Raw genomic sequence first — 27559 nt, 5'->3', positions numbered from 1 at the left:
GATCCCAACGAGCTCCATGGTTCTCCGCGGAGCTCCGGGAGATGAAGCGTCGGAAACGGGGCCTAGAGAGCTGCTGGAGGTCCAGCCGATCCGAATCCGACCGGTTGCGGTTAAGAACCTATATTAGGTCTTATCTCGCTGCGATGAGGGTGGCGAGGTGTAATTACTTCTCCACCCTCATCGCGTCCGCAGATAATCGCCCGGCCGCCCTGTTTAGGGTGACTCGCTCGCTCCTTAATCAGGAGGTGAGGGAGGATCCCTTGCAGGGTCGTGCCGAGGAGTTTGGTCAGCATCTGTTGGATAAAATCGCTCGGATTCGGACCGGTTTGGACTCCAGCTGGGCAGAGTCTGGCGATCAGGACACGGGCGGTCTTGTCAATGTTACCTGGGAGGAGTTTGATTCTGTGACCCCTGATGAAGTGGACAGGATTATGGGGAGGCTGAGCTCCACCACATGTTTATTGGACCCGTGCCCTTCCTGGCTGGTTTATGCAGCTAGGGAGAGGACACGAGGCTGGTTCCAGGCGGTGATATCTGCTTCCTTGAGTGAGGGTAACTTCCCCTCCGTCTTGAAGGAGGCGGTGGTGAGACCCCTCCTCAAGAAGCCTGCCTTGGACCCAGCTGTGTTGAACAACTTTCGTCCAGTCTCCAACCTTCGCTTTCTTGCGAAGGTTGTTGAGAGTGTGGTGGCGCATCAGCTCCCTTTGGCCCTGGATGAAGCGGATTATCTGGATCCGTACCAATCGGGTTTCAGGCCCGGGTACAGCACAGAGACGGCATTGGTCGCGCTGGTGAATGATCTCTGGAGGGCTCGGGATAGGGGATGTTCCTCTGTCCTAGTCCTATTAGACCTCTCAGCGGCTTTCGATACCATCGACCATGGTATCTTGCTGCGGCGTCTCAGGGGATTGGGAGTGGGAGGCACGGTCCTTCGGTGGTTCTCCTCCTATCTCCTGGGACGCTCGCAGTCGGTGTTGGCAGGGGGGCAGAGATCGGCCCCTAGGTCTCTCGTTTGTGGAGTTCCTCAGGGGTCGGTTCTCTCGCCTCTCCTGTTCAACATCTATATGAAACCGCTGGGTGAGATCATTCGTGGTTTTGGAGTTGGGTATCATCAATATGCTGATGATACCCAACTTTTCTTTTCGACCCCAAACCACCCCAGTGATGCCCTCGCTGTGATGTCCCGTTGCCTGGAGGCGGTTCGGGTCTGGATGGGGAGGAACAGACTTCAACTCAACCCTGACAAGACTGAGTGGCTGTACATTCCGGCATCCCGGGACATTCAAAATGTTCCATCTCTTTCTATGGGGGGTGAGTTGTTACCCCCCGTGGATAGGGCTCGCAACTTGGGAGTCCTCCTAGACTCACGACTTACCTTGGAAGAACATGTAGCAGCTGTGACTAGGGGGGCTTTCGCCCAGGTTCGCCTGGTGCGCCAGTTGCGGCCCTATCTGGACCGGGATGCCCTGTGTACGGTCACTCATGCGCTCGTGACCTCTCGCCTTGACTACTGTAATGCTCTCTACATGGGGCTTCCCTTGAAGACCACTCGGAGGCTCCAACTGGTACAGAATGCGGCCGCGAGAGTTGTCTTGGGAGTTTCCCGGTACTCCCATGTTACACCTTTGCTCCGTGAGCTGCATTGGCTACCAGTTGTCTTCCGGGTGAGGTTCAAGGTCTTAGTGATGGTTTTTAAGTCCTTACATGGCATGGGTCCGGAATACCTCGGGGATCACCTGCTGCCGGCGTCAACTCCCCTCCGCCCAGTGCGTTCCCACAGAGAGGGCCTCCTCAGGGTGCCTCCGGTCAGAGAATGTCGGCTGGTGGCCCCCAGGGGGAGGGCCTTCTCTGTGGGCGCCCCGGCTTTGTGGAATCAGCTGCCGGTGGAGCTCCGGATGGCACCGGATCTCCGCTCCTTCCGGCGCGGGTTAAAGACCCACCTATTTGAACAAGCTGGCCTGGCCTGATGGGGAATTAATTTGGGTTTTAAATATTGCTATATTTTATTGTTTTATCGTGGGCATTAATTTAATTCTATTTTAACTTTTGTAGTTTTGTATTTTTATTATATGCCCTGTACACCGCCCTGAGTCCCTTGGGAGAAGGGCGGTATAAAAATTTAATTAAATAAATAAATAAATAAATTTTTATTTGTTTTGCTTGTATGCTGCCCTTCTAACCTAGGTATCTTGTTTGCCATTGCTTTCTCTCAGGATATTTTAGTCTCCAGCTACATACTTATCAGTCCTGAGGCTCCTTAGCTGACTCCTCAGTCAGCCAGGTGCTACTGCACCACTGAGAGGGACCCTTTAGCATCCCCCTCTCTCACCATGAACACCTTTATATGCCACTGTATATATAACTGTACTGCATATACTGTAGAAACACTGGATATAACAGTAGGCGGATTACAACCAAGAAAGCCACAGAGCTCTCAGAAATGGAAAAATGGTGTACAGGTGCGATTGAAAATTCCTATCTGCCTATCATGGCAGAATAGTCAAAAACACGATGTTGCTGGAAGGACATTTTGATTCCCACAATGGATGAATGGCTGCAAAAGTTGATGGAGTTAGCAGAGATGGTTAAATTGACTGCTTTGATTAAAGGAAAAAAAACAACACAGTTTTGTTTCTACTTGGAAACTGCTTCTGGACTTTGTGCTTGAGGTGGAAAAAAATGAAACTTTGATGTTGGGTTTTACCGATTAGATAGGTTTGTTGCTATAGAAATGGCTAGTTTATATTAATATGTAAAAGTAAAAAAAAATTGAGGTTTGATGCTATTCTCTTTTTCTACTGCGCTAAAGGGAGTCGGAAGCCAACACCTTTTCTTTCTTTCTTTTGCAGTACACTTTCCCCTTCCCTCCCCCTCCCCCCACTTTCCCACTATTTTCTTTTGGGTTTTTTTTTGTATTTTATATGATAAAAAACTAATAAAAAAATAAAACTATAAAAAAGACCAGATGTTGAATAAAATCTCAACCATTTTTCTAGAAACATAATGTTGTTGTTTATTTAAAAAAGGGAGCCGAGTTGGTTAGGAAAAACACAAGCCATTTGTAGACTATCAATCACATTGTATATAAGCGTGTATGTGTATGCCTCTGTGAGTGGGAGAGAGAAAGAGATTTCTCCCCGCCCCACACAGTTTTCCCACTGGAACCATAAAGGGAAACGAAGGCTAATTCTTCAGCAACCTTCAGTGACTGCATAGATACAGCTGCTGATTTGAAGTCAACAGCACAAGACAGTAAACCAGAAGGCTGGGATCACAAGATGATCTGAGACAAGGAAGGGAGAGATGTCAGGGTCTTGAATGAAAGCCTTTAGGGGAGCCAGATAAGGATGTGGGAAATCACAAAGCAACTGTTGGAAGCCTGGCTTGCACAAAGCTGGAGAGCAGAGACAGTGCCACAGGAAATCCTTTGTAGCAACAGCTGCTGCTTACATTTTGCTTTCTTCCGGCGAGATCTTCCACCTACCAGGGCAGGAGGTGGCAGAAGCCCGGGGCATCTGACAGGACATTTCCAAAGTATGTTTCACATGAAATCAGTGGCGATACTTCAGGGTGTCAGTAGGACCTAGTCACAGAGACACCACCTTTTTCTGGCCTTGCCTTTCTTTAAAGTATTTGTTGGTTGTTGGCAAAAACTAAAAATACAGAATTAAAAACAAGAAAATGAACTGAAAACAATGCCAAACAACAACATTGGGAATGAATTTGTGCAGATATGTAATCTTCAGCAAAATGTTTTAAACCCTCACAGTCTATATAGCTTTACCATGAATGTTTGTGTAGAAAAAAACAACACTAAGACTTGGTTAACATAGCCAAGAAATGGTGAGTTGATCTGAATAAATGTCTCTTTAATTATAGGATTCTTAGACATAATACAGATGTTCCTGTTCCAGGGTATAGGGGTTTATCATGTTGATTTTTGTTGTGCCCACAGTCTATCCAAAGCACTGTCACTTTTTGTCCAAATTTGGCAGGAAATTGTATTGGGTCCCTGGCTTAAGCAGGAGGTTGGATTAGATGACCTCTAAGACCCCTTCCAACTCTGTTATTCTATATTTCTGTAATTGCACTACTGCTGCATTTTGTGAGTAGGGGAGGCGGGCAGCAGTAGTACAGTGCAGGTAAAGGATATTAAAGGTAAAGGTAAAGGTAAAGGTTCCCCTGCACATGCGTGCTAGTCGTTTCCGACTCTAGGGGCCGGTGCTCATCTCCGTTTCAAAGCCGAAGAGCCAGCGCTTGTCCGAGGACGTCTCCGTGGTCATGTGGCCGGCATGACTAGACGCCAAAGGCGCACGGAACGCTGTTACCTTCCCACCGTAGTGGTCCCTATTTTTCTACTTGCATTTTTACGTGCTTTCGAACTGCTAGGTTGGCAGAAGCTGGGACGAGTAACAGGCGCTCACTCTGTTACGCGGCACTCGGGATTCGACCCGCCAAACTGCCGACCTTCCGATCGACAAGCTCAGCGTCCTTACCCACTGAGCCACCGCGTCCCTTAAAGGATATTGGGGACTGCCAAATAAGAGGTACCAATTTATCCTCTGCTAGGGTATTCTTTTACCTCTTTTTCTTATAATTTGTTTCAAAAAATGATTGTATAGTATTTCACCACTTCTCTCTGGTCTGTAATGCTGGATTTTTACTACAAACTTAGCCATCCCGGGCTAGGTTGGGGAAGTTAGGGAATCTTGATGCAATACAGGTAGTCCTTGACTTCTGACTACAAATGAGCCCAAAATTTCTGTTAAGTAAAACATTTGTTGAATTTTGTCCCATTTTACGACCTTTCTTGCCACAGTTGTTAAGTGAATCACTGCAATCAATAAGTTAGTAACATGGTAAGTGAATCTTGCTTCCCCATTGACTTTGCTTGTCAGAAGGTCACAAAAGGGGATCACATGATCTTGGGAAAACAGCAACAATCATAAATATGAACCAGTTGCCAAGCATCTGAATTTTGATCATGTGAACATGGGGATGATGCAAAGGTTGTAAGTGTGAAAAATGGTCATAAGTCACTTTTTTCATTGCCGTTATAACTTTGAATGGTCACTAAACAAGCTGTTGTAAGTTGAGGACTAGGAGGTGTCTAGGAGCTCCAATTTAATTGGAATTTAAATCCCTGCAAAAAAAAAGTGTTGCTGTTTCTAATTGGCTGATTTGACTCATTCTTAATGCCGATTCCACTGTTGTCTCTACATATGATGACATTTCGCCTGAAAGAACAAGTCGCATGTTTTGGAGGAGGATGAGGTGGAGGTCCTTCTGGTGCAGGTACCACTCAAACAGGTCAAAACTGGTCGACATGCTGAATTTTGGCTAACGTGCCCTTTGTGGAACTCGGGGAATCAGTATGCCCTTGCCATCTCATGGTTAGATGACTGCAGTGGACTTTTTGTAGGGCTGCCCTTGGAGATGATTTGGAAATGCAAACGCCCAACTGCTGCCAGGAAGAACAAGGTTAGTAGCATGCCTACAGTGTGAGGTTACTTCAAGATTTCATGATTACCTACAGATTTCTGGGTCCAATCCAAGGATGGTTTAAAGCTTTTAAATCCTACATGGTTCAGCACCCATGGATTGTTGAGCTGTCTCTCCCAACAAGAATTAGTCTTGATTTACCTTTGGTATGCGTCTCTGTACCACCCATCAGCTTTTCTGATTATTGCCTTCCCTAATCTGATGCTTATCAGCTATGTTGGGCTCAGCATTCAGAATTCCCAGTTGGCTTTCAAATACAAAGCTGTTTTGTTTGCTCTGAACTGAACCTTTTGGATGTAGGAAACTCATTCACATTACAGGCTTAAGCCATTTTTGTTATTCCATGTCCGCAAGGAGAAAAAACAAACAAACAGAAAATCATTCATCAAACTACAATACCAGGATTTATTGGGAGTAGCCATGACCTGTACAAAACCAATTGTAAATTTGTTGTGTGGATATACTTAAGATTTTGTAGAGAACATACACCATCCATTTGTAATAGACTATACCCATGTCCTACCTTTATACAGTGTATTTAATAAATTGGCTACATCGCCACCTGCCTCCTTTAGACCTTACATAATTAGTTAACTAGGGCAGCACATTAATCACATATGTAATTTTCCCAATGTTGTCTCCTGAGATCCAATATTTTGCATAAAATGTTTCTATTGCAGTAATCATATATTAAAGAACTATGCAGTATTTTCTCAAGTTACAGTACTATAAACATCGTTAACACCATAACATCTAAACTCATTGTAACATCTATTTCTGCATAACCAAAGCAAGCCAACACAACAAAGCAAAGCCACCAGAAGCAGTTACCTTCCTATACCATTCCAATGACAAAAATCAAGTACTGAACCTTACTTTGCCTCACCCCCTACCCCTGTCACCAGCCAGTTTGGGGGGAATGAGCATCCCATTGAAACTTTACAGTACAAATATATACTGTATAATGAGCACAACATCGCATCACACATGGAAGAGATTAGCTGTAGAAAGAAGGCCTCTGTGTTAGATGGAACATCCAGTAAAATATGACGATCCCTTCATTAGCCATGGGTTAATATAGAGGGAGAGCAAGCACACCACATAAGTCATGTGAAAAGGAAAGCTGGTCAGAAAAAGTATTATTGATTTAAACTTTCCCCTAAAGAAATACTGCATTGCTCAAGGATTTGTTCAGAAGAGAGGTTGTTACCTTTGAATGGGTTTAAACTTCTGTATTTAACTTTTATAGTCTTTGGTTTTCATCTCACTCTCATTGTTTTGTGTTATATGCAAACCCGTCTCCAGAAGGGGTTTTCAGGTCCTACCCTGAAGGATGGATTGGAAATAAACAAAATAAGAGTCCGATCTCTCCCAGTAACTAAGAAACTCCAGCTGTACTGGAAGACTTAACAGCAGTTTGACTTCTATTACAGCCTAAAAGTAGGAATCACACTAAATGTCTTGCCTCCCACTTCCTTAGTTCTGTCCGTTGCCATTCCTGACAGAAGACAGTATCAGACACGGCCAATTGTGTAAATTACATTTATTGCTGATACAAAGCAAAGCTCAGTTCCATCATCCAATTCCCCTTCCCGCCCCCAAGTCAATTGGTTTTGAATGGATGGAGAAAAATCTTCTACTCCCCTCTGGACACATCTCACAGCATGCAGTCAAAAGAACACAGCACCAGGTCTATCAGGAAAAAAAAAGATACAGAAGCAGTTTCAGGCAGGTCTGGGGCCTTCCCTGCTATTTTTATTTTATTTTGGTTTTTGGACACCAGCTCTGCTGATGTTGGAAATGTGGCTTCACATCACTGATTTGGAGGTGGAAGAACTCCAAAGCATTTATTCTTGTAAAACAGCTTCCACTCATGTAATTGTAAGACGACACATCTTAAAAATGCGATGGTTCTAAGTTTCTAGGTCAATCCTTTTTACTACCTAAATCAGGGGTGTCCAACTGGTGCCCTGCAGCCCGGATGCGTCACACGTAGGCCACGCCCGCCCCAGCTCCGCAAAGGCAAAAATGATACATCACAACACGTCACATGATGCGATCAGGTTTGACACCGTGATCTAAATGTTGACAAAAAGATAATTACTGTATGTGCCTTCTTCCGCCGCACCCCATCAATGGGAATTGGTATTGAGCACTCACAGGAAATCCTTTAAAACTAGGAGAAAAAAGGTCTTCTGTGACTTCACTTAGCACATAAAGAAGTCATTGGTAAGCCAGAGTAAATGCAGCCCTGCCTGTATAGAATCTGACTGGGACAACTTCCTTGAGGTCGAGGCACCAATCTTCGCGACTTGGGGCTCTGCAAGCTTCAGAGTGTCACTGGCCTTTTTGCTATGAAACTAGCTATCTTGAGCTAGCACTGCAACTCCTAATTCCTGAGTTACCCAATGCCATTATGCCTTCTGGACTGTCTAAGCACAGCATATGGCAGTTGTACAATGACAACACAAACATATCTGTGGTTATTTTATTACGGGAATCAGGCTGAGCCCAAAGCAGGATGCTCAAGAACTCCCAATTTTAAGAGACAGATGACAAAGTGGTTATTGAGGTTCTACTGATCTGTCGGCTAGGGGTACTGAATTTGGCTTGCCTATGCAGGTAGTCCATATCACAGCCTTTAGACTTTCCAAAAGAGATTCAAAACACAGGCAAAGAGCCAACGAAGACACTTATGACCCAGCATGACTTCTTGATTAGCCAGTGAACCACAAGATGTTCATGAAGAAATTAGTTTAGAAATGCAGTTTGAGACACCTGACCAAAAAGAGCCAAGGTCTCATGTGGTTATGAAGCAAGCATGATGGAATTATAGGTAGTCCTTGCTATATGACTGTAATTAAGCCCAGAATTATGGTTGTAGGTCATTGCGTCATAAGTCAAGGCACCCATGTGACTGGAAGTAATGTTCTGGCCTTTTCTGCAGTAGCCAATAAGTGAATGTTGTGGTTGGTAATTTGAATTGAAGTTTTTTTGCCAGAAACCAGCAAACAAATGCCAGAAACTGCAAAAACCATCATGAATCATTGCCATTAAGTGAGGATGAGGACTTGCCCAGTGAAAATATATAATTCTGTTTTGACAGGCATAGTTTGATCAACTTAAATAGTAAATTCTAGTGATCTGCCTGCTACCTTCACAGGTGAGTGATTCTTTTAAGTTCCAAATAAGAAGAGGCTTTTCCACCAAGCCCACTGAATATTATCTTGGCCTAGTTCTATAGTTTCTAGTTTCAAAGGCAATGCAACAGCCCACTGGAAAGTTTATATGTGCTCCTTGTGTAGGGGTAGGTGGGTGGAGGAAACTGAAGTCCACTGGGACTTCTGTAATGCAGAATTTGCTCAGAGGATCTCCCAGACACCACATCTCTCAAGTAGGGTGGGAGACAAAACAGCTACAAGAAAGGGGGCAATGGAGATGGGGGCAAAGGAGAAAAAAAGGCAGACAAGCCAGGAGGCAGCTGACATGGAGAAAAAAGACCATCTTATCTTTCCTTAGACAGAACACATTAGGGGGCTAACGGTGAGACCAGATTCCACATAAAGAGCATGTTTCCTCAACCTTGAAGAAGTGGCAGGGCATAGATCCTTGCTAAAAGTTATATCCTGGAGGAGTGTGGATGGTTGGAGCTGAGAGCTCATTTCAGACACACTGGGTGATAGCGTGAGCCTGGCACACTTATGTGGTGGCAGAAACCCCCCCCCACTGTTTTAGGTTTCCAGAGAGATTCCATTGCAGAGATAGCAAAAAAAGGAGACAGTGGGAGTTTGCCCAGTGAGACTGACACCCAAGTCAAGAGGAAATGGTAACTGGATTAAACTGTCCACAGTCAGGATAACCAGAAGATTGTTTCTGTGCCTTTTTTCTTTTCCCAGCCTTGCTTTCTACCATTCTTCTGTACTTCTGAAAGCCACTGTATTGGCTGCCATGTTTTTTTTTAAAAGACACTACACATGCACAAAGCTATCGGACCCGTTGTTCGATCGGCAGCATATGAAGAGTATATGGAGCTGTGATGCACACTGATGCGTGCAGGGGCAGCAGAGGCATTGCCCCTGGATTTTTGTCCCTGGGAGTTCAAACAGTAATAGATTGTCTGTTCAGCTACAAACCCTCCGGTGTCCACAGTATTAAGTTTAGTAAATGATGGAATTTTCAGTCTACAGGGAGGGAAGGCAAGGAGAGGCCTTAAATAATAATAAACAACAGTTCGTACCAAGTAGTTGAATTTCCCAAGGTTAAATCAATAAGCCAGCATTGGTTTCCTTGCAACAGTTGTACAAGTAGTCTTGTTTCAATGCCCCTCCTTTATTCCTGCTTATTGTAGACAGCTGGTTCGTTACAAAAATTAATCAGCAGTACGCAAATACAAAAGAATAATAAAGTGCAGTGTGTGTGTTTTCTCTCAGATGCCTCTGGCTGGGCAGGGTGTGTGTGTGTGCGTGCGTGCGTGTGCATTTATTAAAACGAAGAAGCATATTACAAAATATTAACCAGAGGCCGACGGTGGTTTAGAAAATGCAAAGCATTGGCACGAGATGAAGAAGCCACAGGAACAAACGAGACAGACATGGCACAGGACTGCAAAAACAGCTGATGCGGAGTGGTTACAAAATTCTCACAGATGCTAAAAGTATCAAATGCAACATCCCCTACTGTTACCGGCACGTGGACACTACTTGCTACCTTGGTTTAGCCTCAGCATCTGGAGCTGAGGTCTTGGACACAACACAAGAGCTGCTTTTCCCAGATCAAGGGAAGGAATGTTCTTCGCCTACACCAACACACGGGCAGTGGCAGTAGATGTGGAGTTAGCCCCGCTCCCATTCCCATGTGGTGAGGTGCTGGCAGTGGTGGTTTGAGAGATCAGTTTTTCAAAATGGCATCATAGACTTGGTAGACGTACTGGGACACTTCAGGGGCTCGGCACTTCAGAGACAGCTGTTGGAGAAAAGAGGGAAGGGGAATTATTTCAGGAGTCCCTGAGCAATTTACCAATGGTGGATGGTTGGGAGGCAGAGCTAAAAGCTGCACGAAGATGGCCCCAAGTCCCTTCCCCACTTCAATTTAATACCATGTCTGGCATTATTTATTTTATTTATTTATTAATTTAATTTGTATACCGCCCTTCTCCCGAAGGACTCAGGGCGGTGAACAGGGCAATACATATTAAAAAACAAGATACAAAAATTAAAAGCAATTAAACAACAATGCCCATGAATAAATTAGTACACATTAAAAAGTTAAAACAGATTTATAAAACCCTGCTCCCAGCAAGAGCACTAATCAGAATTTGGTTTTTCTTTAAAAAAAAACAAAACTGGCCAGGTAACCTTGCCCAACATGCTAAACCTCTGTATACTGCATGGTTGATGTACTCTAAATCAGACCATCACATTCAACAATAAAATAGCATATTTATCTGATCACAGCATGTTCTGCCAGCATAACTGCCCTTCATTAACCTGGCTTGAGGGTTGGGGGTGAAACCAGCCAGTCTTTTTCTTAAGTATAAGGGTTCAATCATTTCATGGAATAAATGAGAGGAAAGGGACTTGGTGCCTGCCAGATGGAGTGAATTCCAAGCCTAATCAATTATTGCCAACGTGACCATGCTAACAAAGATGAGTGTTGGAGGCGTACACACTAGACAGGCCCAAAATTTGCCAGTCAGTGGATTAAATAGATGATCCATTAAAGATGATTTTGTTTAATCAGGTGACAGCTTTAGTATTCTCATTTGTCCTCCAAATTTTCTGAAATGCGGTTATGATATTCTTGAAAACCTAGAGCACAGGTAGTCCTCAACGTACAACAGTTCCTTTAGTGATCCTTCAAAGTTACAGTGGTACTGAAAAAAAGTGACATGGCCATTTTTCACATTTATGACCACTGCAACATCCCCATGGTTACATGATTCAGCCACTTGGCAACTGGTTCGTATTTATGACGGTTGCAGTGTCCCAGAATTGTGTAATTTATTTATTTATTTATTTTATTACATTTATATACCGCCCTTTCCCGAAGGACTCACGTTTTGTGACCTTCTGACAACCAAAGTCAATGGGGAAGCCAGATTCACTTAAGAACCGTGTTACTAACTTAACAACTGCAGTGATTCACCTAAACAACTGTGACAAGAAAAAACTGTAAAATGGGACAAAACTCACTTAACAAATGTTTCACTTAGCAATTGAAATTTCGGGCTCAATTGTGGTCGTAAATTGAGGACTACTTGTATTTCTTTTTAAGCTGTGAGCACCAGCTCAGTAACAGTTTCCCCAAGGAAATAACAAAGACAGAAAGAAGAAAGGCGAGATCCTACGGTCCGGGGCAATGTTGCCTCAGCAGCAGGACCTTACCGTATAGTTGGGATTGCCAGGTTGAATGCGTAGTTCGGCCAGTATCCAGATGCCATTGGTAAGCTTCAGGGACTGGTACAGCATGTCCTGGCCTTCCACATTTCTCTTGGCTATGGTATATATGTTGTTGTTCTGGAGCTTACTGGAAACCGTATCTAACAGAAGAAAGAAAGCCAGGTTAGATTTCGGAAACCTTCCAAGCATATCACCTGTCTGAGATCATACCAGGAGACAATCGAGAAAATAGTACAAAATGCTATCACTGGATCATGCTTCCTTGCTTGCTGTGCCAGCTTTCTCTTCTTGTCAATTATTCTGGCCCACCATTCAACATTAAGAGTAAGAATCGACCTGGCAATTTACCTCCATTCTGTTTCTGACCCTCTGTCTCCCTCTGCCTGATCGATGAACTGAACAGTGCCATCATGCAAGCTGGTGGCGATGGTGGGGATTTGGGGCTGGGACAATCTCCTAAGAAGAGACCCGCTCAGGTTATAAAGCTATAAGCCAACAGTTCTGAGGAAACTATCCCAGATTTAGGGCAAAAGATGAGCAGCCATTTTAATATTCATTCCTTTTCTCTCTGTATGCATTCATGGATCCAGGTAGACTAATTCAGCAGTTGAATATTTATCAGCTGTTAGGGGCCAAAAGCAGTGAAGAGAAGGTTGCCAGTGTCTGCTATTTGAAAGCCTCTGTGGGAATCAGGGTACTGAGTAAGTGGGTCTTTGGTTTATCCTCCCACCTCCTTCTAACTTGTACTGTACTGGTTTTGAACCTGTAACTAAGAAAGACAAGTGGAGGAAAGAGACAAGTCCCTGCTTATTAGGAGCTTAGAGTCAAGGCCTTCAGGAGTTAACACTTGTCATCCTCACTTGCCAGGGCTTGCTTTCCATTCATACTTCTTCCTTAATTGCCAGAAGATTCCATACTGCACAGTACCCTCCCCAAATGTTGTATCATTAATGTAGAGCAAAGCTGGGAAATGCAGCAAATGTAGCCATATGCCAACAGATGTCTTTTAACAAACGCTTTCATTTTATGTATTCTCCTAATGTAAAATTCAGAAGAAGCTTTCAAGTGGATCAGATTAGTGCTGGATCCACTTGAGATCCTAGAATGATTGGCTTAAGGGGTCATGACTCACCCCCTCCCCCTCACACATATGGAAACATAAACATTTGGTCTCTTTAACTGCATTCACAATTCAATGGGCTTGTTTTGCCTTTTTCTTGGTTGCTGTGGAAACTGAGACACCCAGGCAACTCATCTTTTCCAGGGATTGTGTCCTATGTCTCTATCCCAACTTTCTTCTCAAGAAATTCACCGTACAGAACAGTCATCCCCTTTCCATGCAGAATTAACAGCTGCTCACCACCATGGAGATTTGAAAACATGACTTCCCCTTGAGACTCCTGGGGCAAAAAAGCCTATTATATTCTATAATTTCGGGGTGTGTGCATTATCTTAAGTCAGTGTGGATTCTTGGCAGTTGCCTGATGAGTCCCTGCACAACTTATCTAGTATAGCAATTAAGGCAGCAAGCTAGACCCTGGGAGACCGAGGGTTCTAGTTCCCTGAGGCTCAAAGTCAGCTAGGTGACCTTAGGCCAGTCACTCTCTCAGCCCTAGGAAAAAGGCAAAGGCAAACCACTTCTGAAATCTTGCCAAGAAAACTGCAACAACAGTCCAGAAAGTCAAAAAGCTGACTTGGAGACACCTCAATCAATCAATCAAATCAATCAATCAATCAATCAATCAATCAATCAATCAATCAGTAATCACTTGCATACTGTCCTTGCAAAAATTAATTCTCCAAACTTTCAGTCACATATTTTATAAACTAAGATCTGGTTTGCATTCTGAAGGGTTCCAAAACAGTCCAATACACTTGGGTTAATTTCCATGCTCACAAACAACTTGGAGCCCAAATACAAATTTTGATTCAGAATCCAAATGTCCGTGCATTCTGCTGACTGTCCCTGGAAATTAATTACAGTCTAAATTCTCTTTGACAGAGCTGGGTGAAAAGTACAGGAAAAGCAGTGCCATATGAGGGGATGAGGAATGCCAAATTTCAAATAAATAGCTTCAGGGACTTTAACATACACACAGACAGACATAAAACAACTTCAACTTTTACATTTATTTTCAGACTTTTTTTTCAGGCTTAGGAATTTCCAGCAAAATAGCTGCCTCTGCAATGATCAAACCTGCTGTTTCAGAGGAGGATATATATATACTGGACGGCTGTCCAAAAAAGGCTTTGATAATTTGAACATAAGTACTTTTTTTGTGGCAATTAATATTAAAGTGACATGGAGATTAGAAGTGGCTCTAGTTAAGAAGCCTGCAAGATTTCAGAAGGAGAGTTAATGAGCTGGATTTTGGGGGAAAATGGATATCGATGTGCAGGGAGAGGATAGTAAATCTTTTTAATAGGAGAACCATGACTGAAGCCAGCCAAGTGGGCTGCACCTTGACCTAAGAGCAGGGCTTTTTTTGTCACAGAATGCTCAGAACAGAGTTCCGGCACCTTTTTTGGATGGAACCTTGTAGGGTAGGCAAGGTGGGTTGTATGACATGTGTGAGTTCCGGCACCTTTTTCTTTTACAAAAAAAGCACTGCCTAAGAGTAACTGTAAGCTCTTTGGGGCAGGGGATGTATCCTCCTTATCCCCACACTGTGCATTTAATACATTAATTAGTTTGATTCTTTTTTTAAAAAACTGGTAAGGGTCTCCTTTGGGGAACAGGATCATTCACTTTCCTTCAAAGGTGTCAATGCCAGTCACCCAGCTTTCCTCTCTTTCCCAGTCCTCCCATGCCAAGGCTGATGTCAGCTTCTCAGGGAATGAGCCAGGTTGCTAGGCAACATTGCCTGGCAGTGCCTGACACGTGAGGTAGACCGGCATGGGCATGTGACGGGCTTGCCTTTATAAATGGGCCCCTATGCAGAGTTGCAGCACCACCTTAGCACCAAATGGGGCAGATTATTTGGCAAAGGTTCCTGGAGAGGCACAGAACTTGAAAGGAACACCCCTCCCCTTTTGATGTTGGTTTATCCCAGGACAGCTCAGTTACTCTTTAAAATACTTTGGATTCCATCAGAGCTTCGCTTTATGATTATCTGTTGGAGGAGGAAACAAACCTGCAGTCAAAAGTTTACCCTGGCAGTGGTAGTCCCTCCAGAAATAACATTCTCCAACCCTTTTTCTTTTTCAAGAAGAGTCAAGCATCTGAACTGATGCCTGAAGACAGAAATTTATCTTGTGTTGAATATATTGAGCATACATTTCAGGGGATTATACTGAACTTAAGTCAACTGCTGTTAGAGCAAAAGACTTGGATAGATGGATCTAACCTAGGCTGACTAACTGGGACAATTGATTTTACAACTTTGAAAACCATTTTTCTGCTACAGGTAATACATTATATCAGGGATGTCCAACCTTGGTAAGACCATGAAAGAGCATTGGGGAAGAGATAGTATGAGAGGGCCCAAAATTTCCCTTAAATTTGATCCCTGAACATGAATTGGTACCGTAATTAAATTTTAACAAGCCTATCCATTATTTCATACTGGCTTTGTGGTGGAATGTAGTCTGGATTCCCATGAGGGAGGGGCTGAATTCCAGTGGACAAAGAGACAGCTAACTTCAGATAGTTTGGCTGGGTGAAAGAGAATTAAGATGGCTCCTCCGTAGCAATTCCCAGAGTATATCTTTAGTGATGCAAGTAGTTAGTTGCCTTAGTTTGGCAAAAATTCTGTTTAATCATGAGGAGCAATAAAGGAAACTGTTCAAAAGTACAGTAATTCTATATGTCTTTCTTGGCTCTTGGGGCCTCGCAGGCATTAATCATATAGTTTAGGACATTATATCTGGAGGCCTAGGTACACTGCAGATATCTGTGTTTGTCCCACTCACAAGGGGTGCTGCCAATCTTTTTCAGGCACTTCCACACAATATAATAAGAACAGCCATAACAAAGCTTTCTCTAAACCCGTCCCATCCCCCTTGCAGCTCTCATTATGATAGCACTTAAACAGAGCCTTGACTACCCTAATTCCTGCTCAGCAGAATTATTCTGACATGTGCAAGGGAACACCCCCACCTTGCTATCATTGGAAAGGCACTGGCTTTGTGATCAGTGTCTTAATTGCTACACTTATGCCTTTCTGACACTCTGAACTTAAGTCACTGCAGGAGGGTGACCTTGCAACTAAGGATGGGGGTGGCAGCAGATTAGGAGACAAGGCAAGCCCCAAGCACACAAGGAATTTAACGTCAAGAATGTGCCTTGGCTTAGTTGGACACAAGCCTGTGATTGTGTGAACCACCTACTTTAGAAACGGCATGCCTGCTTTTCTTTTGTAGTGATAATTGGGTATCGGAACATTTTGAAAAGGGGGCAAGGAAAGTGTTGGTGATGTGTGTTGTGTAGGGGGAGGGGGGCAATGGCTGTTGGAAATAGGCAACGCTGCAATAGCAAGCTGAGAAACAAATGGAGTCTTATTCCTCAGAAACCAGATTCGTCCTTGTAACTGACGCAAACATCAATGCATAGACTTACTTTGATTGAGCACGTCAAACTTTCTGCCATCCTGAAAAGCTTACCATATGTATATAACTATATAAAATTGATTTTTCTTACTCTTAAAAATATTTTTAATTACAAAAGGTTGTACAACTGAGTTGAGGCTATAGTAGACATTCTGTGGAAACACAGCATGTAGTAACTAAACATAGACTCAGCTACTGAGCCTTATGGATAAAATTAGTATTGTTGCTAATTAAATACTTGTCTTCTGCTGAAAATAAGCTCAGCTAACTGAATCATCAACTGAACTAATATCTTTCATCTCTTTTCCTCATCTTCCTAATACTGGTTTCCCAATTCTAAATTTTAGATTACAGCAGCCCATAGCACTCTGTCAAATAGGGCAGGCCAATTTCTGGCAGTATTGCACAATGAGTATGATCAATGCTAAGGAAAGAAGGAATGTTTAGTCCAATAGTTGGATAGATACAGTATTATCACACAAGATATAAAATACCACCCACATTAATGGACAATCTCTGTACTATAGATTTATTTCCTGCCAGGGGATTACTACCTTAATGCTACAGGCAGATTTAGTAGCTTCAGTGACTGATGTAAAATTGGAATACAAGTTCCAGGTAAAGTCATCCTTGCCAACAAAAGCCAAAGGGGAGGGGTGTCCTTAAGAGTAATCTACAGCAGAGGTTGAGGGCAGATGTGCTTTGCAGGTGTGAGTATAAGGAATTAAGAAAATGCAGAGACATGGTTGCAACAATTAAACATGTGTAGGTACAATTCCAAATAATGAGCATCCTATATTGAATGGCATTCCTCTAGTTCAGGGGTCAGCAACCTGAAACAGTGAAAGAGCCACTCAGAACCGGCTCCCTCACAAAAGGAAAAACTGGAAGCCGCAAAAAAAATGTGTGCGCATCCGCGTACATGTGCGCATGTGCAGAACAGGGTTTGACTGAAGAGTGGAGCCAAGGCGAGATATGCACTTACCCTGCATATTTGAATTGATTGCTTGAACTTTTTTAGTCCCACTTCTTTTTTGGGACTGCACATGTTAGAAGACTGGGAGCCGCAGGAGACGGCTGAAAGAGCCGCATGCGGCTCCAGAGCCGCAGGTTGCAGACCTGTGCTCTAGTTACTAGGGGAAAATTAGATATGTCAAATAATGAAGCCCAGGTGTATTAATACTGCAATTTTGTTTTGAATTTTATGTTTACAATTATATGCTTTAATGTGTGATCTTATGCTTCCCTTTTAAATTGTTCTCACCATGCATTTAAAATGAAATAAATAGGACTTCCAGGAGAGGAATGGTGAACTGAAGATACTTCTGCAAAAGCAGCACTGACAACTGTGGCAGAGAACAAGGAACCAGTGAGTACACTGGCCCTGGGAACTTCTCTGCATAAGAAGATGATGGGAGATTGCACACATACACTCCAGATGGCTCTTCCTCAGGAGGAGATAGCAGGACAATGGTTTTCTGTGGGTTTGAACATCTGGAAGCAATGGGAGTAGACATATTGCTCGCTGAAGGACACTTAAGTTTGCAAAGCTTACTTTTTAATCACTTGGAAACTGTCCTTTAAAATAATAATAATAATAATAATAATAATAATAATAATAATAATAATAATAATAATAATAATAAGAAGAAGAAGAAGAAGAAGAAGAAGAAGAAGAAGAAGAAGAAGAAGAAGAAGTTGGAAGGGACCTTGGAGGTCATCTAGTCCAACCCCCTGCTCAGGCAGGAAACCCTATACCATTTCAGGCAAATAGCTGTCCAGTCTCTTCTTAAAAACTTCCAGTGTTGGAGCATTCACCACTTCTGGAGGCAGGTTGTTCCACTGGTTAATTGTTCTAACTGTCAGGAAATTTCTCCTTAGTTCTAGGTTGCTTCTCTCCTGACTAGTTTCCATCCGTTGCTTCTTGTCCTGCTTTCAGGTGCTTTGGAGAATAGCTTGACTCCCTCTTCTTTGTGGCAGCCCCTGAGATATTGGAACACTGCTATCATGTCACCCCTCACCCTTCTCTTCGCTAAACTACACATACCCAATTCCAGCAACCGTTCCCTATATGTTTTAGCCTCCAGTCCCCCAATCATCTTTGTTGCTCTTCTCTGTACCCTTTCTAGAATCTTGATATCTTTTTTACATCGTGGTGACCAAAACTGGATGCAGTATTCCAGGTGTGGCCTTACCAAGGCACTGTAAAGTGGTATTAGTACTTCCAAGTCATCTTGATTCTATCCCTCTGTTAATGCAGCCTAGCACTGCGTTGGCTTTTTTGGCAGCTGCAGCACACTGCTGGCTCATATTGAAGTGATTGTCCACTAGGACTCAGAGATCTCTCTCACAGTTACTACTATTGAGCAAGGTACCACCTACACTATACCTGTGCATTTGATTTTCCCTACTACTTCTAAACTATTAGAGATCTTTGGAACAACAACTCTGAAAGATGGTGAGTCTGCCAATTCTGAATGAAAGAAAACATTAACCATAAGAATTTAAAAATCTGAATTAAACAGCAACAAGCTAAATAAAATGTTGAATTGTACAGCTCATATGTTATATTAAAGGTGAAAAAATTCTGAACTGATTTATCTCGGTCTGATTTTTTTTACGTCTCAAAAGCCTGGCATTTTAACAGGGGTATGCACATTTTTTATATTCACTGTATAATATTACCTCCAGTAACGCTTTAAGGACTTTCTGCTGGTACCAGGACTGAAAACATGTTTTATGGATTTGTTTGAAGATTACAGATAGGAAATGGGATAAAGAGATAAATGGTTGTAACCTTAGAGGGGGTGAAGAGTCACCAAATTTGTTTATACTTGTTGTGAAGGTTGGAAGTCACCTGTTTATATATTTATTCTTTTTTAAATTATGTTCCTACTTTTCTCCTTCTCTCTTTTATCTTGTGCTTTTTAGTCCTTCTTTCTATTCTCTTTTCCTTAAGTTTAGTTTGCATTAGATTTTACTATTATAATCAAAATTCTTAAACATTCACATACAAATAAATGTGGCCAGACTCCGGTTATGATCATACCAGTGTTTGAAGAGAAGATGCTTGTTTTACAAGAATATACAGTTGGGACAGGGGTTGTGAGACATATGAATCATGGAAAACTTGAAATTGCCAAAGTTTCAAATAACTGTTATTTTGTTATGTTCTAAGGTTAAGATACACACACACATATGATCTTATTATAAATCCAATGGTGGAAAATACAGAGGAATTAACAGGAGATGGGAATGGCTATATTACAGAAATGGAGGAGCCATTCTATGAATTTTGAATTCACAGAAACAATCATGAGGACAATAATTAGGGCATAATTTATTGCCAACATCTTCAAGCAACATGAACTGAAATTCTATACTAGACTGAGCACCACTGAATGCATAACTTTGGAATCAAACTGACTACATAACAGGAAACAGAATATGAATAAATGTAGTAATTCAGTCAGTCAGAATTTTTCAGATGCGGGCTGTGCAATAGACCATGAATTACTGATGTCAAATACATGGATTAAACTTCAAAAATTAGTCAATTGAATAAGTGGACAATATTTTACCTTGAAGTCATACAATCAGATACAAAGATCAATGCAAGGAATATATTCAATACATTTTATGTGGGGAAAAACTTGACAAGTTAGATAAGAAAACAAAAATGATACACAAATAGATTGTATATCCCTAGTTAGCTGGGGAATTCTGAGAGTTGACGTCCACATATCTTGAAAGTTGCCACATTTGAAAAACCCTGATCTAGAATCTGTATTTGCACAGTTCCTCATCTGAATCTTGATTTAACTAAATACGTTTTGGTCATTCCAATATTTGTTGCAGAGCAACTTTGGATCCTGTGATTGAAAACTTTCCAGTGTTTCAAAGGCTGTACATAGCCACATTCCCAGATAATGAGCTTTCTCTCTCCTAACAAAAAAGGTGGTGGGAAGTGAAGCTTTTCAAAAGTGAGCTATCATTGGGGAAGTGACAGCGTGTGTGGGAATCTGCCAGTCTCATTCAATTTGTGAAGCACATGAAAAATGGGTCATGTGTAATAAACAAGATTTTATTTCATTAGATTGGCTTCCCCCATCTCCTGAGCTGATGTTTTGCTCTCACAGCAATTAGAGAGGTTTTCTGGGCTGCCTTTTCCTCCTGCTCCCCCACTTGCTGGTGTCTGAAGATTGGGCTGCCAAGATTGCACAAAAAAGACAGAGGCAGCAATATTGCCAGCTTGATGTGTCTCTGTTGGGAGCAATGAGGTTGGCAAGAAAATCTACAGAAGTAGATAGATGTATTCAAGATGGACAGTATTTAATATTTTATTGTTATGTATATGTAGGGGTGTGGTTCTATACATATGTTGTATATAGTATGTTATAGGTGTGTGTCATGTATGTGTTTCACTTTGAGAGCAGGCAACTAAATTTCATTTTTAATGTGTGCCGTTGTGCCCACAATAAAAAATGACAATAAAGATTATCTTATCTTATGATTTCCTAAGAAAACGAACTTGTAATGAAGAGGTGGGCAACAGGAGGCTCCTTGGATGTGTACAGATTCTGAATCCCCTAATATCCTCTCCCCACCAATTGGTGTCATTTTAACGCAAAAAAAAATTGAAAACTACTATTAAAAAAGACTTTTTATAATTAAAAGAACACACCAAAACATTGCACAAAAACCCAGGAAGAAAAAATCAAGATCAAAACCTACTCAGTATTGGACATACTCTCACCTGTTAGCCATCATCAGCACCAAGTGGCTGCAGATGTATGATTATTTTAAAGATTAAAAACGTCTTGACAATACCACCTATTTTCACATAAAACATATGTTGTGCTTTACGAGGGCCAAACCCACTTATTGCTCCAGACTACACTGAATGGCTGGCAAACATTCCTGTCAGCAACAGAACATAATTTAATTACATTTTGTTACACAATACTCTGATAGATAAAATAGAGATGATGTGGGAGGTTGGAAAATAGAGATGATGTGGGAGGTTGGTGCCTTACTTTCAAACGTCCCAATTTTGCACTTTCTTAGAATTAAAATATACACTAGAAGTCAGGTGAGACAGAAAGCCTGTAGGCACCAAGAATCAGTGTGGTATTGACATCCCTGAACCCTTATCTTATCCTCTCACAAGTTGTGTCTCCACTGCATGCCTTTCTCTGCCCTCCCCCTCAAACCCAGGGTGGCTTAGTGGTAGAGAATAGAGATCACAGAGGCTCAGTGTGAACAGAAATCATTCCACAGGGCTGATACTGCACCAATACAACAGCCATTCCTGTCCCCAGCTCCCCTCATTTCATGGAAGTAGGGAACAATTAACAGCTTCTTTGGGAACTTCAGATCAGGTGAGCTAATTCTGGTTGAAAGAGATGGTCCAATAAGCAACTACATGCCAAGAGATATAGATCAAAACCATCAGTTTGAATTGCACATCAAAACCTACATAAAGACAATGTAGGACACTGTAACAGTGATGTTATACATTCTGACACCTACAATGTGTCAGTCATTTTGCACTAATTGCAGTTTCTCAGCTATTTTAGAATGCGTTGCAGTTTAGACAGGTAGCAATGGGGACATGTATTACCGTAGTAAGATCATTATGGCCTAGATAAGAGTGCAGTTGATGAAGAAACGAGGTGAAGGTCCTCCTGGCCACTGCCTTCACTTACTCATTCTACCCCTACCTAGGATATTATCCAAATCTCAGATCTGGTCTCCCAGGGATGGTCTTCCTTTTGAGAGACAAGAGGAATCATGATGGATCAAGAGTGACTCCATCTTGCTAATATTTAACTTCAGTTTATTACTTCCCATCCAGACCCTCTCATTCTCCTGACACCAAGACAAGACCAGCACTGCATCACTGAACCAGCACAGGGTGGTTAATGTACAGTTGAACACATTGATGTTACTGCATCCTGAACAGAAGTATGATCTCTCCCAGATCATAAATAATAGGGGTGAAAATCTGAACTCTGACACATCAGATGTGTGGCCACTGACCTGAAACACAGTTTCCACAGACTGGAACCATTCACTCAGGAAGGAGTTGAGCCATTGCAAAACTACCTTCATCTTCAAACTAAGCAAGTGGTCCAGTAGGATACCATAATCAATAATACTGAAAGCCACTGAGAAGTGTAATAGGACAGGAAAAGATGCTTTCCCCCACCCAGGTTCCAACAACTCATTTACCAGTGTAACCAATGCCATTTCAATCACATGCCCATGGCTGAAACTGGACTGAAATGATTCAGATAATGCATTTTCTCTAGATTCCTTTGCAGCTGACTTTTCAGGGAAAGGCTGACAGGTTTATGGTTGTCCAATATGGCTAAATACAGGGAAGGCCTCTTGAGGAGTAGGAGTATCACAGCCTCTTTCAAGGCTGCAACCCTGACACATTCCCCTGCCTCCTAAAAACAACCAGGAGAGACATGGACTCATAGGACAGGTGGCAAAAGTTATATTAACTCTATCCACCAATTGGAATCCACAGGCCAAAAGGAAACTCAGTTAATGACACAAGATAATATTCTAATCATTACATTAGACCTCAAGGCTCTGACAAATCTGAGGGACTTTATGAAAGTGTTGTGCACAATAATCACAGCCCAGCAGGAGATCTTCCTACTCAACTATCTCCAATAGGAAGTTTTCAATCCTAAATAGGCTGCTGGATTGCATCCCAATAAAGCAATTAAGGGAGAAGAAATATATATACGGTACTCACCTCCCTTACTGATATGATATAGGTTCAAACTTGAGTTTGTATCATTTTTAAAATCATCTTTCTCTACCTGCTCTTTAGGTATAATTTCTAGTGCTGCACCTCTTGAGGAGCTACCCATGATTGAGGAACAAAAAAAGTCTGGTTGAGCATGATCTTGTCAGGAGCTTGGATCACCCCTTGTTGCCAGTGGTCAACCAGAGAACCAAAGGAACTGCCCCCACTCCCAACCAATCACTAGGAAACTCCTTAAACTCCCATTGGAATCCATCCATATCCATGGGGCACAATGTGACATAAAAGTCATGTTGAACATGGGACATAGGAAGTGCTACACCAAACCGAAAGAGCAGCTATTTTCATGCCAAATCATGAGTCACAAATCAAAACTGGCAGTTTTAGGCAAAGCTATAGTGATATTTTTTTTTTTGGGGGGGGGGGGGAATCAACTTACCAGCATTCAGATGACATTCTTTAATTTGGAACTGAAGTTCATTTTCATTTGGGATGTCTTTCCATGTTGCAAGGAAAACTTGGCGTTCTGCAGGATTAGAAACTGTAAAACTGAGTTTTTCATATTTTTACAGTTGAGACTGCATGCACGCGCGCACACACACACAAACACACAGTTACTTTTAGGGCTAAGTGAAGATTTATGCAGCATCCCAAATATTAACAAGAGCACTCTCTTTCAGCATATCTTTTGTAGATCTCCAGAGATTGCATTGGGGAAGGGGAACAGACTGTTCCATCCCTCAGTATCCCTTCAGAAGGCCATTTTTGAAGTGGCCACAATTCATGAGATGGCACCATGCAACTAGGTGCTTCTTTTCTCCAACACAAGCTTTGGAGCTCCAGAGATCTACAAAAGGAAAGTGAATGATTGGTGACAGGGGCGGGGGCTTTGGGAGGAGAGTACAGAGTGGGAAAGGCCTGCGGGGACCTGGTGGGATGTGATATGGCCGGTCATAGGGTGAATCTACCCAAATGTTGTACTTGTGACCACGGGTATGCTGCAGTTCTTTTAGCTTAATGAGAGCCTGTTTGGTCTAGTAGTTAAGGCACCAGACCACAAAGCATGAAATTGAGTTCTAATCCCGCTTTAGACATGAAAGCCAGCTGGACCAGTCACTGTTTTTCAACCCAACTCATCTCACAGGGTTGTTGTTGTGGGGACAGTAGTAGGAGGAAGGTGTGTTGGATATATTTGTCATCTTATTTGTTATGTTTTTTATGGATTCCTAGCCATCAGGAGCCGCAGGTCAATTGAGCAGCCATGTAAGTGTATATAATATAAAGTCCTCTGTGTCTTCCCCTGCTGAATTATAATCTGAAGATGGGACCTGGGAGAAGACATTGCTCTCATCCTAACCAAAATTGTGCAGGAGTGAAAATAAAGTTTTTCAGATCCAAATATCCTGCCTCCACTTAGCCCAATTATTGTAAGAGTAAAAGGGCAGACTGATTTGGAATATGTATTGAAACAACTTTAAAGAGTAATTTAAAAAGTATATGGTGAAATAGCATTCAGAAATCAACATTCTCATTGTGGACAAGTAGTGTAGGACTTCAATGGTCAGTGGCCATATTGATGGGGGAATTTTGGGAGATGGAAGGTCATATTTCCTTGATTGGGGAAAACCAGTTTGGACTCTGTAGGTCCACATAAGCAAATGTTGTATTACTTCATTTCTTCATTTATTCTTCATTTATTATTTAGTCCTTTACCTAGGAGAGTGACTGTCCTTCCATGGTATATATCCCATCCCTCCCTTTAATTCTTTCAGGGCCTATTAGTAACCAGATATACTACTTACCCATTTTGCCATCTTCTACGAAAAGCACATTGAGGGGAATAAGACAGCTGAAGTAAAAAACATCAATGTTGTTCTTTACAGCCACCTGCCCCAAAAGAGAAAAATAAATTTGCTATTTTTTAAAAGAAAAAAGACGATTTCTCCATCCTGATTCCTAAAAAGATTTTAAAAATGTCAGTATGGCATAAATAAATAAAAAAGAATATAAAATCCCTTCCTGGTGGGGAAGGCCAGTCCCTCAAAGAATAGCACTGGTATTATTTTGTTCAAATAATTCAGAGCAATTAAACCCCAAGCTTGCTTGCTGCATAAACCCTTCTATACATATAGGTCTTGTGTGATGATCCATTTCCTCAGATGCTCTCAAGTATATTAAAAAGGGACTTGCATTTTATATTGTTTGTGTGTATGAATATACACACAAACAAACATACATGCTTTAAAATGCCAAAGTTAGGGGAAAAAATGTCTGGAATCTGGGCAAGCATATGGAGCTAAAGAATTTTAAAATGCTAAAAAGAAAAGAAAAGCAGACTTAGCTTTCCCACTTCCCAGTTGTAAGGCAATCAATGTTGCCAGATGACATTTAGGTGACTGTCATAATCTATTACTTGACATTTTCTATGTAACCTGTATCAGAATTAACTTAAGAGTTATTAATTCTGACCTGAGGAAGCCACATTTACACATGAGCACGTTTTAGGAGATCATCCTGAACTGGGCAGAGGTGCTGAAGAGCATCAGCATACTCAGCATTATCACATGTATACAGCAATGGCTGCATAATTAAATCCAAGATCTCCAGCCTGGAAGAGGATTAAGAACAAACATTCAGAATGCCAGCCAGGATTTTGTAAGGATTGAATCTGGAAGCGCTGGGAGAAAGCCCGTCTATATCTTTTCCAACTTTAAGGTCTTTGACAGGATGTCTAAATTGGCACCAGAAGTTTTCTGTTCCTTGCCACTGATGAGTGTTCTGGGCACCCAGCAGGAATAGAAAGAGTAGAACCTGGCATTCAGACATGATTGGAAGACAAGTAGAAGAAAAACAATGTTTATTTTTCAAATAATCCTAAATCAGTATGTCAGGATTTATTTGGAATCACTTAGCACAGCCTGCTAATTAATTCCTTCATGGAGGCTCCAAGTTGGTTCTTTTCTGGCTGCTTCTGAATGCATCCGTTTTTCCTGAGTTTCGGCTAAGAGACAGGGCAAAAATATTCTTCTGCAGACTAAAAGAAATCTGGTAAATCTGAACCTCTTTAAGGTAGGGCCATGCAGGTTTTTCCTTCAAGATGTGTTTTAATTAATTATTTAGGCTTTGGATAGCAACAGAAAGAATGATATGGTGACAACACTGGAATAAAAATAAAATAAAATAAAAATAAAAATAAAATAAATAATAGGGAGACCAAGATTTTCAGCTCAACCCCTTTCAATTTGGTAGTTGTAGTACACAAAATATACAATTACAGTCATTTTGAGCTTTACATCTAGAAACCTGGAAAATTATACTGTCAAAAAAAGTCACTATATCATCAACTTGGTATATACTATGGATTTAATAGCTCTACCAATATCAGTACTGACAAAGATTTCACCATGATTTTAGCGAACCTGCCTCAAATCGGGTTTAAGCTGTTCTGCTTTTGATTGCAACTATGTCATTCTCAATGGAGAGCCAGGCAGTAAGGGGGCTTGAAAATATCTGTAAGTAGTCTAGAGCATGGTTCTTCAATCTCAGCAACTTTAACATGTGGCCGTGGTGGTGCAGTGGTTAGAGTGAAGTATTGCAGGCTAACTCTGCTGACCGCCAATAATTCGATCTTGACTGGGCCAAGGTTGACTTGGTCTTTCATCTTTCCAAGGTCAGTAAAATGTGAGGGGCAATTTATTGGGGGCAATTTGCTGACTCCGGTAAACCACTTAGAGAGGGCTGTGAAGCACTATGAAATGGTATATAAGTCAAAGTGCACTTCATTTCCCAGAATTCCCAAGCCATCCATTGTGTTGAGGGAATTCTGGGAGCTGAAGTGTACACATCTTAAAGTTGCTGAAATTAAGAAACACTAGTCTAGAAAAAGCACTGTGGAATAGGCAGAATTATACATGAAAACAAACCAATGGAAAAGATATACTGAGTCAGGAGGTTTAAAACCCAAGATATTATTATTTCATTCCCCATGCAGCTCTTTGTTAAGTAAATGTAACTAAGTGAGAAGGTAGATTTGCACATCCAGCCTTACATGCTACAATCAGCTCTAAGCCACTCTCCCTAAAAGACTTTTTGTTTCCCCATGAGCTCATGTTCAAACTGCCAAGTGCTTCACAAGAGCTTTCAACAACAGCTTTTTATCCCCTTTGGCTGCTTTAATCAAACACGTTTCAGTAGTTTTCAAAGTGTCTGCTATCCAGAAGCTTTTCCTGCCTAAAGGCAATTGCCAAGGAAATCCTGAACAATCCTGCACAGAAGTCTAGGTTTGCAAGACTTTTATTGTGGCAAGATCTTCAGGATATTATTATTT

General features: G+C 41.8%; 1 protein-coding gene across 3 annotated transcripts in view; it reads right to left on the bottom strand.

Moving 5' to 3' along the window:
* Nucleotides 1-5887: 5887 nt before the first annotated feature.
* AP2B1 (adaptor related protein complex 2 subunit beta 1) overlaps nucleotides 5888-27559 on the bottom strand; it is an 81747-nt gene continuing 60075 nt past the window's right edge. For all 3 annotated transcript variants that reach the window (XM_083351528.1, XM_083351530.1, XM_083351529.1), the window contains 4 exons: nucleotides 25035-25119; nucleotides 23672-23758; nucleotides 11886-12040; nucleotides 5888-10464 (listed from right to left, as the gene is read on the bottom strand). In XM_083351528.1, the coding sequence (XP_083207654.1) occupies nucleotides 10390-10464; nucleotides 11886-12040; nucleotides 23672-23758; nucleotides 25035-25119 (402 nt within the window). In that variant the 3' untranslated portion in view covers nucleotides 5888-10389. The remainder of the gene's footprint in view (nucleotides 10465-11885; nucleotides 12041-23671; nucleotides 23759-25034; nucleotides 25120-27559) is intronic.

This window comes from Vipera ursinii, assembly GCF_947247035.1.
Source record: "Vipera ursinii genome assembly, chromosome: 1".
Classification (NCBI taxonomy): domain Eukaryota; kingdom Metazoa; phylum Chordata; class Lepidosauria; order Squamata; family Viperidae; genus Vipera; species Vipera ursinii.
The sequence above is the reverse complement of the archived record's forward strand: the minus strand, read 5'-3'. Positions and strand labels throughout refer to the sequence as shown.